We start from the raw sequence: 16,363 nt of genomic DNA, 5'->3' as shown, positions 1-16,363 counted from the left end.
GCACGTTCTGGCGGAAGCTACTATCCGCCATGAACCTAATAAACTGATTGCTTCCTCAATTTGGGGAACGGACCTCTTTCCAGCACCCAGTAGTAGCAGAAGTCCTTCACGAGGCTTCTAAGGTTAACCAGTGCCTCAAAGTCAGGTGGGGACTGTAGCAAAGCAGAGGCAGGAATCTTCTGGTCCTAACCCAAGGAAAAGAAGAAACCAAGGAAGTTCTCTCCCTTCCAGCCTTCTCAGCAAACGGTTCAGGCAGTCCCAGCACCACAAGGGCAAACCATCGTCGAAGGGTCAACAACAATACCTTGTTCTGACCCCTCAGTCCCAGCAATCTCAACCCTACTACTTCCTTTGCTGTCTCGCCAGCCTACAATTCCAACTATGAAAGCCAGAACTTTCAGGCTTTCAATAGGTTTGCGAGAGGCAGCAGAGCAAGAGGTGCCTTCGATTCAGAGGATCCGGGCAGGGCTGCTAACAGAGGAAGAGGTTTCCGAGGAGCAACAGGTGGCCGCCCCTCGGCAAACCAGCAGTGAGAGTCCCAAGGTAGGAGGGAGGCTGTACCTCTTCCGCCAGCGGTGGGGGTTCAGCCCTTGGGCTCAAAGTATAGTAACAAAAGGACTAGGTTGGAGTTGGCTAGAGGGCCTCCTCCAACCAACAGATTCTATCAAGCACCAACAACGGAATTGGTAGAGTATACCGAAGACCTCCTTCTCAAAGGAGTAGTCTCAAGAGTCAACAATTTAAAATTTCAAAGGACGCTTGTTCAGCGTGCCAAAGAAAGACTTGGTAAACCGAAGAAATCATCTTAGACTTGTCCCATCTGAACTTATTCATTCATTGCAACAAGTTCAGGATGCTGACCGTTTCGCAGGTACGGACCTTACTTCCCGTGGGGCCGTCACAACCTCTATAGATCTTACAGATGCCTACTATCATGTTCCCATAGCCAGACACTTCCGTCCATTCCTAGGCTTCAAAAACTAGGTAACAGATCCTACTCCTTCAAGGTAATGCCATTCGGGCTCAACATAGCCCCAGGATCTTCACCAAATTGGCGGAAGCAGTAGTGCAAGAGCTAAGGAAACAGGAATAATGTTAGTGGCTTATATGGACGATTGGCTTATTTGGGCAAAAAAAAAAAAAGAAACCCCCAAAGGTGCAAAGAAGCAACGGTCAGAGTGATCAAATTCCTAGAAACATTTAGGTTTTCAAATAAACGAAACCAAGTCCAGACTAACACCGGAATCTCGATTACCAGTGGTTAGGCCTTTTCAGTGGGACTTACAATCGCACACTCTATCAATTCCGTCGTTGAAAAGGAAAGAAATTGCAAGAGCTACAAAACAATTTCTCAAACGACAACAAACATCCAGGAGGTGCCAGGAGAGGATCCTGGGCTCACTCCAGTTTGCATGTCACAGACGTTCTGCTCAGAGCCAAACTCAAAGATATAAACAGAGTATGGCGCTCAAGAGCGAATTGCAGATCACAGGACAAACTAGCCTCTATCCCAGCGATCTTACGGAAACGTCTCCGTCCCTGGACGGAGACAAAGAATCTTTCAAAAGCAATTCCTCTACAGTTTCCCCCTCCATCATTAGTGATCCACACAGACGCCTCACTAACAGGGTGGGGAGGATACTCCCAGTACGAAAAAGTTCAAGGAACTTGGTCGTTAACATTCCTGCCAAGCTACATATCAATGTACTGGAGGCCATGGCAGTATTCCTCACACTGAAACGGCTCCGTCCGCCCAAGAACTCACATTTCAAATTAGTTCTGGGACAGTGCAGTAGTAGTACACTGCATCAACAGGGGCGGATCCAAGTCAAGCCACTTGAACCATGTCATGATAGCCATCTTTTCTCTGGCAAACAAAAACAAATGGCACCTGTCAGCCACTCACCTGCAGGAGTCAAGAACGTAGTAGCAGACGCTCTATCGCGCTCCGCTCCGTTGGAATCGAGTGGACACTGGACAGGAGTTCATTCAATTGAATCAGTCTACAAGTCCCCGACTCCAAGTAGACCTCTTCAGCCCACGGAGTCAAACCACAAACTCCCTTGTTACGTGGCACCCAACCTCTCGATCCCCTAGCATACGCTACGGATGCAATGATCCTCGATTGGAACGAAAGGAAGAATATTTACCTCTTCCTCCGGTGAACCTTCTCATGAAAGTTTAGACAAACTCAGAACATTCAAAGGCCAAGTAGCTCTAGTAGCTCCCAACTGGCCCAAGAGCAATTGGTTCCCTCTACTCCTAGAGTTGAGACTCCGACCACTACGGATTCCCAACCCCAAACTAACCCAATTAGTGCAAACTCAGACTGTGTCCGCTTCCTCAAAAGAATTCATAAACCCTAACTTTATGGATTTTCTGAAATTCGCAGCCATGAGGAATGCAGAAATTGATCCCCAGAATATCTCATTCTTGGAATCAGATAAAAGAGGAATCTACTCTCCGGCACTATGATTCATCGTCAAGAAACTAGCAGAGTTCCTTAAGTGTCAAATTCCTCAAGTCATGACAATGAACCTAGCCATAACTTTCTTCAGATCATTGTTTGAGAAAGGCTTAGCAGCAAGCACTATCACTACGACCAAATCAGCTCTTAAAAAGATCTTCCAATTTGGTTTTAGCATAGACCTTACAGATTCGTACTATACGTCCATACCAAAAGCTTGTGCTAGATTAAGACCATCAACGAGACCTAAATCAGTCTCTTGTTCCTAAATGATGTACTCAAACTGGCCTTGAACATTAACAATGACTCTTGCAATTATATATCCCTCCTGAGGAAAACCCTATTCTTATTAAGTTTAGCCTCCGGAGCTAGAATATCAGAACTGTCAGCTTTATCAAGGAACCAAGGCCACATTGAGTTCCTCCCCTCAGGGGAAGTCCTCTTATCCCCAGATTGCCATTTTCTAGCCAAAAATGAAGACCCACAGGACAGATGGTCCTCGTGGAAAATCCTACACTACCTCAAGACATTTCCCTTTGTCCTGTCAACTCATTAAGAGCCTACCTAAGCAGAACACTCTGAAATCTTCAGGCCCATTGTCATTAGGAAGGAAGGTGGTACATTATCCCTAAAAGGGATCAGTCAACAAATTTTATACTTCATTAAACAGGCCAATCCAGAGTCCTTTCCTCGGGCCCACGATGTTAGGGGCGGTGGCCACATCTATTAATTATTTCCAACACATGAATTTTGCGATCTTAAGAAGTATACAGCTGGAAATCTCCGACAGTTTTTCAAACGGCACTACCTAAAACCCTTAGAAGCCCTCAAATTTCCAGCAGTGGCAGCTGGAAAACACAGTTCTCCTGATTCGGTTAATTTTTACTATAACTTCTTGTAGCCTTCCCTTCTACCTGCCCCATTGCACCCTTACTTAGTTTAGTTGCCTCCATGTATTGGGTTACCTTGAGTTTTGCTTTTGTTCATCATTCTAATTGCATTCAGTTCCATTCTTTTGTTTATATCAACTTATCCTGTCTTTGCCTAACCTGTATTGTTATTGTTTGTTGTTAGGCTAACTAATTTTAAGTTATAACCGTGTTTTAGGGCTTATACTTCCCTTAGGTAAGACTGTAATTTTAGTTGATTATTATACTATTAAGCTTACAAGTGTTTAACTTTACTTTCTTAATTTATCTGTACTGTTCCTCAAGCTTGGTGTTTAGCATTCTCTGGTACTATTTCAGGCCGACACAGGTCAAGCCCAGAAAAGGGATTTTGACGAAGGAAAAATCTATTTCTGGGCAACGACCTGTGTCGCCCTGTGAAAACCCACCCTGTAGTTAGATTATCCTCACCCAGCTTACCCCAAGCTTGGAGGTAATGACGTCTCAGGCGTCGGAGGTGCTCACGGTAGTAGTAGACCGGGAGCTGTAGCACGGCTCCTCCGTAGTTCGGGGTTTTGTCGAAGGAAGAAGCTAAATGGCAAGGGACTCTGGTAGTGATTCCACTCGCTCCTTACTGTACCGACACTTCTATAAGAAGTGAGCGAGCCATTTATCTTGGCATTATATTGTTTCGTTTTTTCTCTAGGATGATTAGCAATATTATTCCATCAGAAATAGTATCAAAGGAACCATTTCACAGGGCGACACAGGTCGTTGCCCAGAAATATCCTTTTTCCTTCGTCAAAATCCTTTTTTTAGAGTTCAAGAGTTCCTTTCATGATCCAAATTACTGAAGTTTTATATATCACTAGCCATCAACAAAAATGATATTACTTTCACATTAGGTGTATGGGTGCCTTAAATTTTCTTATGATCAGGTAAAGCTATAGGCATTTTGTTTGTTATAGACCATGTATTGTCATCTCCTTAGCTTGAAATATTATCCTTGTCTTTTTTTTTTTGTAACTGCTGTTTTGGCCACTTTCCACCCAAACTAGAGACACTCCTGTACAGGGAGCCTCAAATACCTGCCATGCCACTGCATCCTACATTTATACTGTAAAGAGATGAATACTTGCTTCATGTACATTTATATGTTATTTTTCTTCAAACAATGGTTATTTGTGTTTTTTAGTATTTCTTGAAAACTACTGATTTATAGTTAAAACATTTTAGGGTGACTTCTTTCAGAAGCTTCATAATTAAGAAGAAAGTTATTATTGAAAAATCAAATACGTAGAGTAAATGAACATTTAGAAGATAGCATAAGCTAATTGCATTACCTTGATTGTCCAGACCTTTCTCTGGATTTTTTTTTTTAAAGAAATTATGGAAGTGTCATGCATAAGGATGATGGTGCTGAAGATTTTAAAAAGGCAAAACAAAGTTTTGTGAAAACTACTTTGTTTTGCAATGTGTTTAGTAGGATTTTGGTATTTCAGGTATAAAAGGACTTGGATCCGTGTTGAACGTACAAGATCGCAACAAACGTTAGATATTCATATGGGAGTTCCATTTGAAGATGTTAAGTTTACAACCATTGGCAAGAACAAAGATCTGTTTTTTGAAATCTTGGATGAGGGTTAGTATATCTCATCATCTTCACTTAGCTTTGGAGTATTCTGTTAGCTCTCATGGTTCATCAAAATGGGACGTTTGATGTTTTAAAGACATTTTGTAGATAATTATCACATTAGGTGTATAACTTTGATGTACAGCATGACCATTCAAGAGTGTTTCATTTTATTTTTTGAAATATTGAAATAAGTATAGGATTTTTATAAACTTGGTTTCAAAATTATTTGAGATAATATTGGAAATAGTATGGGATTTATATAAACATGGTTTCACTTTTTACTTGTCATGCAAGAACAAATCCCTGGAGTACTGTAGGAGTTTAGAAATGGGATTCAATGGTTATGTTAGACCATCATTATCATCAGATGAGTTTTCTTCACTCTGTCCTGTGTCGTTTCTGTCTGAACTTCCGTCAAGTCTTCCTCGTCAACTACCTTTTTCTTTGGCATTCCTACTTGTCTCTGTTCTGCTTCTCTCATTTCTAAAATTTTTCTTACCAACTGTTCCTCATCCCCTTCTCGTTACTTCTCTAAACCATCTAAGTCTTTGAGGTTTCAGTTTATATTCCTCCCTTTCAGTGACATCTCTATTCCACTTCCTTATTAAGAAAATTATCTTCCCATACTCTGGTTGTGAATCTTAACACTTAGTTGTCATAGCTTTTCAGAATAATAATAGGAATAATTTATCTTTGCCCTGAATAGGAGTTGCATCCATTTCCATTATACTTTATATTTACAGTTCTCTACCACTGTCTTACTCACGAGCTCAGAAATTCAAGATAATGGTATGCCACATTACTCATGAGGGAAGAGACTAATTCTGTGGTCTTACCAAGCAACAGTAATTGATTTTTTTAACATATGGGAATCTTGACATGATATGCACTTACTACCCTACTTATGAATGAGTTATGTTCCAAACAACTGTTTGTATCTTGGATTGTTCATAAGTGGGTTTTTAATATGTAGTGCATATTTATTTTTTTTTTACATTCTTGAGTTAACTTGGAGTCGGATTATACTATTTTCACTGTATTTTTACATGATGCAGTATTATAAGGAAATACTTTGGATGTTAAAAAGGAAAAAGAAGAAAATAAAATTTAGATACATGCAATATTTAAATTTTAGTTTTTATATAAGTATGTAACTTACCAAGTACTTACAAGCTATAGATTTTCACATAGCAGCCTAAAAATTCAAAATTTGTGATAACTATTCAACTGTCTAGTGTAGTTGACTTAAAGCCCCGCCCACTTTCAGGATAAAGAGCAGAGGTATGTGGCAGAGAGTTCAATCATTTTTCTGCTAGCGTCCGACCAACATTGTTTGTTCCTGTAGCCTATCGTCATCATTTGTTTGGTGATGTACTCAGAATATGTCATAACTCTTGATTATTGGCTTTGCTAGTGATATTTTTGCTTAGTTTACAATCTTTTGCGTCGTTAGTTACTCTGTAACTTTTACTGAGCAGAATGTCAGATACTAGTTCATCCTGTGCTTGTTTTTCTAGCAAAGGATATAAGGCTAGGTTAGTTAAGTTGTCAGCTGACTCTCATGCTAAAAGTGTCAAATGTAGAGGGCAGGATTGTGATATTGAGATACTTGTGTTGAATGTAAGACTGTGATGAAAAGAAGTGGAAAGTTTTAAAATCTTATTTGCTTAAACTTGAAAGGGAGAGAAAGAGGAAGGCATCCACTAGAGCTGGAAGTAATGCTAACCTTGATTCTACTAAGCTAATTTAGGATAGTACTGTCCCTTCATCACCAGTTCTCGCTATTTCTCCAGTTCTTAGTCCTCCGACTTCTTTACTACACACTCCTATTCCAGACTCCTGTTCTTCGATACCTGATTCCATCGCCAGTCTCGAATCAAGGTTCGATCAAAAGCTTCATTTAATTGTAAGTGCAATGTCTGAGTTAGATAATTCAGTGAAAGTGCTCTCCAAAAAAGTGTCAATTCATGTGATAAGTGACAGTGTTGTGTCTGCTACCTCTGATCCTCTCTCTACCTAAGCTTGTATGCAGATGTGTTGGAAAACAGTACAGTGAACCCTCTGTATTTGCGCACTCCAGATTTGCGGACTCACATATTTACAGATTTCTCGCAGAAAATTTGCCCATTCGTGGTATTTTTCAATGAGAAATATCCACAAATTCCTGGGTTTCAGTTTCATCAGAAAATGCGATAGGGGTTTCAACTATTCATGGATTTTAGCTATTTGGAGGGGGGGTTCTGGTACGCATCCCCGAGTATGGAGGAACACTGTAACAGTGCATTCTGATATCACAACAGCTCTTTTGTATCACCGAAAGCAGGGGGGGGGGGGTGGGGACCAACTCCTTTACACTTTACAAGGTGGCAAAGGAACTCCTCTGGGCAGGGCAGAATTGGATTCTAAGGGAAGATGAATGTTTTAGCAGACAGTTTGAGTCGCCTTAAACAAGGGATTTTGACAAAGGAAAAATCTATTTCTGGGGGAAGACCTGTGTCACCCAGTGAAATGCTCCTGTAGCACGGATTTCTAGGTATAAATAGATGCTAGATATACCAGAGAAAAAAGCTAAATGGAATGCTGAAGTTACTACCCTCAGCTTGATCACCTATAGGGCATCGGTATAAGCACAGGGGCGAGTGGAGGCCACTACCACAGGTTTTCTGCCAATTAGAAGATTCCCTTCAAAGCCCCTCTCTAGGCAGGTGCTGTTACAAGGACTACAACATCTACCTTCCGCTCGCTACTACTACAACTCATGCCCGATGGCTTCATTCCTGGATTACGCACCCAAGCTTGGGCTGGCTATAGGATCGGGACCAGGAAAAGAGAGGGATGGGTTCACCGGGCGACACAGGTCTTCCCCCAGAAATAGATTTTTCCTTTGTCAAAATCCCTTTTCTGGGCTCGACCTGTGTCGGCCGGTGAAATAGTATCAGAGAATGGCCATACAAGCTTGGAAGATACAAAATCAAAAGATACAAGGAAAAATAAAAATTAATTGTTCTCTTAAAATTAAGTTTTAATAATCAATGTAAAGTAGCAAGATACAATGGTAAAAAAGGAGGAACAAATATGACCAGATTCATACTATCCTGGGAAAACAACAGGTAAGGAAAACAAAAATGACAAATATAAACTATGTACATGTCCGGCAATGGATTGATAAGCAAACCAGCCTGGAACCAGAGGGAGATAGGTAGGGATTACGAGCGAGGCAGGTAGGAAAGAGTGAGTATCAAGGGAAAAATCTTTTAGCAGAATAAAGGAATAGGAGTTCTAAGACTTGGCCATCTCAGGGGAGACGATGCTCCCTGCAGCCACTGCTGAAAATTTAAGGGCCTCTAAATTCTTAAGGTAGTGGCGTCTAAATACTTCCGGAGATTTCCAACCCGTATATTTCTTAAGATCCTCGAAGTTCATATTGTGAAAATAGTTAATTGAGGTAGCCACTGCCCGGATATCATGGACGTTAGGAACTGAATCCGGATTGGCTTGTTTATTAAAATAAAGGATTTGTTGTCTAATTCCTTTTAAGGAAATGGTTCTGCCTTTCTCTCTAATAAAAAGAGGACCTGAAGACTTTTCAGAAGTTCTGGCCAGATAAGATTTTAGTATGACAATAGGACATAATGATGAGTCCTGTGTGAGAGGTATAATTTTCCATGGAGCCCACCTGTTTTGTGGGTCTTCATTCTTGGCCAAGAATTTCCGATCTGGGGATAGTAGAACTTCATCCGACGGGAGGAAATCAATGTGATTTGGGTCTCTAGAGAGAGCCGAGTTCAGATATTCTGGAGCCTGAAGCCAGACTCATTAAGAATAATGTTTTCCTGAGAAGGGTTATATATGAGCATGAATCATTATCAGTGTCTGAAGCTAATTTGAGTACATCGTTTAAAAACCAGGAGACCGTGGGGGGGCGGTCCACTGGTCTCAGACGGGCATATGCTCAAGGGATAGAAGAGAAGTACGAATCTGTCAAATCAATATTAAAGCCAAGCTGAAAAATCTTCCTAAAGGCAGATTTAGTTGTAGTAATGGTACTAGCAGCCAGACCTTTTTCAAACAGGGTTCTAAAGAACGAAACTGCCAAATTCGTAGTCATCTTTTGGGCATCTGATTCTTTTAGAAAGATGGCCAATTTCTTTACTGCAGAATCATACTGTCTGAGTGTTGACTCTCTTTTATCTGATTCTATGAACAGGATATTTAGTGGATTGAAACTAGCATCCTTTTGAGCCGCAAACTTCATGAATTCCATAAAGTTAGGGCATTTAGAATTCTTGAGGAAGCTGACACAGTCCGAGTTTGTACTACTTGAGTCAGTTCTGGACAGGGAATCTGTCTGGGACGGAGATTCAACTCTAGTAGAAGAGGAAACCAATTGCTCTTCGGCCAGTTGGGTGCAACCAATGCTACCTGTCCTGTGAAAGATCTTAGTTTGTGCAGGACTTTCATCAGGAGGTTTACTGGTGGAAATAGGTAAATTTTCTGCCAACTGTTCCAGTCTATGGACATCGCATCTGTGGCGTGAACTAGAGGGTCCAGGTTGGGAGCCACATCACACGGGAGTTTGTGATTGGACTCCTTGGCAAACAGGTCTACCTGAAGGCCCGGGATTTGATTGCAAATCCAACAGAATGACATCATTTCCAAGGACCACTCCGACTCCAGCAGAGTTGTTCTGGATAGCGAGTCTGCAATGACATTCCGTACTCCTGCCAGGTGAGTAGCTGACAGATGCCGAAGATTTTTCGTTGCTAACAAAAAAATTGCAATCATTACATGATTTACTTTGCTCGACTTGGAGCCTCCTTTGTTTATGCAATGAACTATCACTGCACTGTCCGAGACTAATCTTGTATGACTGTTTTTGACTGGAGCTAGATGTTTTAAGGTCAGAAAAATGGCCATTGCTTCTAGGACATTGATGTGGAACTGGTGGAAGGTATTCGACCACGTACTGGGAGTAGCCCCCCCAACCGCTCAGAGAGGCGTCCGTGTGGACTATCAGAGACGGTGGGGGAAATTGCAATGGCACTGACTTGGAGAGACACTGGGGTTCCGTCCACGGACGGAGTCTTTTCTTCAATATCAGCGGAATCAGAGAGATCTTGTCTCTGAATTTGTCGTTGGCTCTTTTCCGCCAGGCTTGATTGATATCCTTCAGTCTGGCTTTTAACAGGACATCTGTTATTGAGGCAAACTGAAGAGAACCTAGAGTTCTCTCTTGGGTACGACGAGAAGCCTTTTTGTTCTTGAGGAACTGTCTCGTAGCCTTCGCTATCTCTCTGCACTTCTTTGATGGGAGAGATAGTTTGTGTGTAGTTAGGTCCCATTGGATTCCCAACCATTGAAAGCGGGATGCCGGGATGAGGCGAGACTTTTGCTTGTTTATCTGGAAACCCAGATACTCTAGGAATTCTATTACTTTGGCTGTTGCTTTGCGACACTCCTCGTCGTTGATTGCCCAAATGAGCCAGTCGTCTAGGTAAGCTACTAACATTACCCCTTGAGCTCTTAGTTCTTGCACTACTGTCTCTCCTAGTTTGGTGAATATTCTGGATGCTATGTTGAGCCTGAATGGCATGACTCTGAATGAGTAAGCTTGTTTTCCTAGTTTGAAGCCTAGGTATGGAGAGAAGTTTCTTGCTCTCGGAACATGATAGTAAGCGTCTGTAAGATCTATAGAGGTGGTGACGACCCCACGGGGAAGTAAGGTTCCCACCTGCGAGACGGTCAGCATGTGGAACTTGTCGCATTGAATGTATGAGTTGAGGCGGGACAGGTCCAGAATCACTCTTTGTTTGTCCGAGTCCTTCTTTGGTACACTGAACAGACGTCCTTGAAATTTCAGGCGATTGACTTTATTGCCTTCTTTTGAAGGAGATCTTTGGCATAGTCTAGCAGGTCTGTCGTTGGAGCCTGGTGAAAACTGACTGGTGGAGGAGGCCCTTTCTCCCATTTCCACCCCAGACCTTTCAATACAATGCTGTGGCCCCATGAACTGAAGGTCCAATGGTGCCGAAAGAGATACAGCCTCCCGCCCAGCTGCAGGGTCTCACTGGTTGGTTGAGGTCTTACCTCCCCTGCCTCCTCTGAAGCCTCTGCCTCTAGAGCCAGCTCTCTGCCGGAAGGCACCTCTTGCTCTGCTACTCCCTGCATGTTTGTTGTAGCCACGAAATGCTCCTCGTGACTCAAAGGAGGCGTTGAAGGCTGGGGAGGCTACTAAGGCTGTTGAAGTCGAAGGTTGCTGAGTCGGTGGACTATGCACCGGGACAAACTGCTGTGCCTTGGATGTCGAAGGCTTGCCGATCTGGGAGACAGGAACCGCTTGGACAACTGTCTGAGGCTGAGAGGACTGGAAAGGCTGGTATTTCCTCGGCCTCTTCTTAGGTTTGGATTGTGGTCCGGGGGCCTCAAAACTTCCTTTTGAAGGGAAGTCCCCAACGGACACGAAGGTTCTGGTTAGCTCTAGCTGCCTCGCTGAGGACGTTAACCGCGTCCTCAGGGAAGAGGTTGGCACCCCAGATCGAAGCCTTTATGAGCCTGTTTGGTTCATGTCTTAAGGAAGCATTCGTGAAGACATGCTTCCTGCAGGCTCGCCTAGCCACTATAAAGTCATACAGGTCTGATTGGAAGGCCTGTAACAGTGACTTTGTGTGGACCCGAAATAGAGGCTCATCTGCAAACGTCGTAGCATTCAACTCCGCCGTGGTGACTTGAGTTAATCGACCTACTTAGCCTGCAGCTTGCCTCGAATTCCGCTTTGACCATGGGGTCCGGAATTCTAGGCAAACGTTCACTGAACTTGGCGGAGGCACACTCTGGGTCGAGTCTGCCCACCGTTAATGTTGCCGGAGCGTCAGTCCAAAACTCCATATCGCCGGGGAAGAGCAAGGAGGTAGCCTCTGTCTCTTTTAGCTGAGGTAAAGGTTTGTCCTCTACCGCAGCTTGCAGAGTCAATTCCGCCACCTTCGACGTACAGGGAGTCGGAACTCCTTGTGGGGCCACAAATATCGTAAAGCATCATTTATGGGGCGTCAACTTTGTGTTGACGCACTCCCAATCTGTAAGGGTGCGAACCCATGCAGACTGGGCTTGGTCCCTAGGGTAAATGACTGTCTCCTTCGGGACTTTGTCTACCCTGACTAGTGCATTTTTGGCTATTCTAGCGTAGCCCGGAAAGGGAAATTGAAGGCCCGCCAAGAAGAACTCAAAGTCTTCTACCGCTTGGGTTCCGCAACCTTCAATCGTCAGCTTTCTGTCCGAGAACGGGGCGTGCAGAGCTAACCGCCACCGGTTGCTGTTCTCGAATGGCGGCAGCTTGGATGCGTCCGGTACCGTAATGGACTGTGGTGTGGTCCCGGACTGTAGGAATCCGGACACTAATTCCTCCTGGGCTTGGAGCCTCTAGGGTCATAGACAAAGATCGAGTTGACCCGAGGTCTCCAGGGTAGTGGCACCGACTTAAGTTTGGAGTCCACCCACTACCTCGCTCATCTTAATCATGAGAAGATTTGCAAAGGCCTCCTGGTCGAAGCCGGACTCCGTCGGCTTGGCTTTGGAGGACTTGGTTCTTGACCCCTTGGGTGGGGGGAGAAGCTTTGGAAGAGGAAGTCGATGGCTGGGAGCCGAAGACGACCTTGCAGAGCCTGCCGGAGAAGGCTTGGATACTTTTGGCAGGGATCTCGTATTCCAAGCCTTGACCTTGGGGATGACCGAGGCCGATCTATCCCAAGTGGGGGCGGACTTTGCAGGAAAGCCCTGGAAAGAAGGGGGAGAAGAAGGAGTGGGACTAAAAGGGAGACTACCTGCCTCACTTACCTCCCTACCTACCTCCTGATCCTCTGTGGCCCATCCGGTTTCGGGTGAAGCTTTGATGGCCGCGACTTCCTCTGTGACCATGTCACACAAGCCCTCTTGGTCCTCCGGGAGGGGTTGAGTCTCCTGATGGATGCCCTCAATAATGGGATCCGTCACAGAGATGCGGTTACAGCCGCTAGACCGGAGCGCCATGTATAGGAGGGAACACAGATCTTTGGACAGTATGTAGGATGTAGGGCTGGCCAGCCTTGGCATTCCTGCCGAATCCTCCCACCCAGGACTTCACGGACGCCATGGACACAGTCTTGAGCGACAAACTAACCTGTAAAAATAATCAAATTAGGATCCCCCTTGTCAAAGAAACTTCCCAAAGTCAATGTGTAGCAGAAATTTCATGGAAACAACCAGGCGAGAATGTTACTTACCGACTCGTCTGAGACGATCCTGACCAGTTCGTAGCAAACTGTGCCGGCGTCCGGGTGCCAGACCATATAATCTTCTACCGGGATGGCGCAGTTGGGATGAGATCGGCAGACCTCATGCCTGTACGGCTTATACAGGGCGGCCGGACATCCCGATACCTGGCAACGGACCATCTGTAAGTTGAAAAGTCAAATGAGTATCATTAAGTAGAGGCGCTGGAGTTAATTCCGGCCAGATAGATGCACTTTAACCAGATATTTATTCCGTTAAAGGCAATATCGGCTATCGATTTGAACTTACTGGATAATAGAAAAAGCTCTGGGTGTCTCCGCCTGCTCCGGAATCCGTTCTCAGGATCGGTAAAGCTGTAACCAGCGGAGAGGGCCTGATATGAGCAGAACAGGGGGATAAGGTAAGACCTAAGCCTGAGTCTGATCGCATCGCAGCAGATTAATGCAAAGTAATCAAATGTAGGCGCATTATCTGAGCCCCGTTCCGTCCCCACCGAAATGGGGAACAGCGATAGCAAAGAAGACGGAAAACTGAGCGACGGAAACAACGGTACAATAAACTCCGGTATATTTTTTCCTGGCGTGTGTGATGGTAGACCACACTACACCGTAACCAATACGGATCCGGAGACATACCTACAGAGGCTAATAAAATATATATAATCTAACGTAATCTCTTAAAGGCTTCACCTACTCCGGAGTCCATAATCCCGTTATCATAATAGTAAATGCCGGCGGAGACGGGCTGATACGAGCAGAACGGGGGAAAAGGTAAAACCTAGGCCTGAATCTGATGGCACCGGGGAAGAGAAGCGATTCTAAGGTAACTAGAAACGCAGCTCTAAGCCCAATTCCGCCCCCACATGAGTGGGGAGGCGGAGACAACAGGGAGAATAGACAACTGAGCGGCGGAACAGTGGAACGTACAATCCGGTGTGATGGTAGACCCCACCTGACTAGAGGACCTATGGGCCCGGAGACATATTAAAGAGATTACACAAATTACTAACAACCAATCTCCTCCAACTAATCCCCCCTGGAAAAGATATATGCTCTAGCGGCTGTTCATCGGTAGGATTACTTGAACCGCGAGCTAGCTAGACAGTGCCGAACAAAACCGGCACGGGGGGGGGGGGGGGGGGGGGGGGGGGGGGGGGGGGGGGGAGGGGGGGGGCCCGGTGTGTGTGTGTGTGTGTGTGTGTTGTCTGGAGGAGAGTGGACAAGTCGTGATCGCCTGGCCACAGTCACCGATCAGTGAGTCACCACCTATCGGGAGCTGTAACAAGCCAACCACTAAAGGGAGCAGAAGATGGTAGGCCAACTTGACACCCTAAAGGGGGCAAAGGCCCAGGCTACACACAACAAGACAAACATAAAATAAATGACGAGGAATTACTGGAAGAATTGCAAAAGAGGAACAACAAGGGGGAAGGAATACACCCAGCAAGGACCTAGCCTAACCCTCCGAGATCGGTACGGATCCGGTCAGGTAGGCTAGCCAGGCCTCCAAAGGACATCATGAAGTGGACAGATAGAATCTAATAAAACCCTCCAAAATTGAAAAATTCTGATCTGGTCAGGTACGATAAGTCTAGGCCCAAGAAACATGACACGAGAGGGACTCTCTGTCCTGAACCGCTCTCCCAGCAAGTACAGTAGCATAGGCAGGGGCTGGTAAGGGTGGGGCCGAAAGGGTGGAGGGGCAGGGCTACCTGACCTACCTTCCAAAACCTAGGCTAGGTCTGGTCGGGTAGGCCAGGGAAGGAAACGCAAGAACTTCCAACCTCACAAGGAATATGAATATTTATCATAAATGTTCATATAATCAAGTGCATTACTGTCTAACATTGAAAATACAATAAAAGAATGCATGCATAAAAAGCACAAGAGAGAGAGAGAGAGAGAGGAATCGCCCTCTCCACAAAACTGGCTTACTATAGGCTAGCTAGAAGCCAAAATACACTACTCTCGTATAACAAGAAAATAAATAAATAATACGTACGAAGGGAAACGAACACGCTCCTGAGGGACTGAGGACAAAAGCCAGAGGCCAAAATAACGAAAAATAAACATATAACAAGAGACCTCAGAGTACATCAGGAGCGAGTTAGGGCCTACGACGTAAGGATAAAATTCGTAAAACCAATGCTCCAGAAACGACAGGAGCTAGAATAATGATGGGGTATACAAAAAAAGTGGTATAAACAGTTAAAAGCAAACAGTGAGGTAAATATCATAAACAAACAATGGGAAAGAACGCACGCGTCGAATGATGCACCCGAGATGGCGGATGTAAAAGAGCGTCACCCCGGTTCGCAAGAACTAAGGGGCCAAATAAGGGCTAAAAGGGGTGCATCGTGCCCTCATGAGATACAAAAACGTAAAATGGAATACTCAACTTGGATGAAGAAGCTTGGGGCTCTGGAGCAGACATGGCTTCGTCAAAAAACACAGAAAGAGGGCAGCGAGAAAGACACGAGTGTTCACTGAAAGCGCGCTAATACAGGAATGTAGCCATCTGGCATGAGTTGTAGTAGTAGCGAGCGGAAGGTAGATGCGTAGTCCTTGTAACGGCCACCTGCCAAAATAGAGAGCGGGCTTTTGAAGAAATCTTCTAATTGGCAGAAAACCTGTGGTAGTGGCCTCCACTCGCCCGTGCTCATAACGACACCCAATGGGTGATCGAGCTGAGGGTAGTAACTTCAGCATTCCATTTAGCTTTTTTCTCTGGTGTATTTAGCTTCTATTTATACCTAGAAATGTGTCCTACAGGAGCATTTCACCGGCCGACACAGGTCGAGCCCAGAAAAGTCCTTCATACGGAATGGACTCTAGATCCTTTAGTTTGTAACAATCTGTGGAGGTTGTGGTCATGTTAATTCTGTTGGGAATATATGAGAAAGATTGTGCTTCATGCTCGTCATTTGTTTATAATGTTTGTTTATGTTTATGTATTTTGTGAGGGGGAGCTGGAGCGAAGTGTAATGATGAAGGCACTTATTGGGTTGGATCTCTGAGGTAAATAAAGTAAGTTTTTCATGTCTGTCTTTGATTTATCCTGCCACACTAGTCTGCATGATCAACAAATGGTAGCAGAGCGTGGTTGTTG

General features: G+C 44.6%; 1 protein-coding gene across 2 annotated transcripts in view; it reads left to right on the top strand.

The window, feature by feature from the left end:
- LOC135222826 (mitochondrial chaperone BCS1-like) overlaps window positions 1-16,363 on the top strand; it is a gene marked incomplete at its 5' end in the record, with an annotated part of 187,080 nt that overhangs the window by 69,546 nt on the left and 101,171 nt on the right. The window contains 1 exon segment of one of the 2 annotated variants that reach the window (XM_064261141.1): window positions 4,857-4,996. Coding sequence (XP_064117211.1) covers window positions 4,857-4,996 — 140 coding nt within the window. 2 annotated transcript variants of the gene reach the window in all.

This window comes from Macrobrachium nipponense, chromosome 8 (genome assembly GCF_015104395.2).
Source record: "Macrobrachium nipponense isolate FS-2020 chromosome 8, ASM1510439v2, whole genome shotgun sequence".
In the NCBI taxonomy this organism is placed as follows: Eukaryota; Metazoa; Arthropoda; class Malacostraca; order Decapoda; family Palaemonidae; genus Macrobrachium; species Macrobrachium nipponense.
This window is presented reverse-complemented; position numbering and strand designations above follow the sequence as displayed.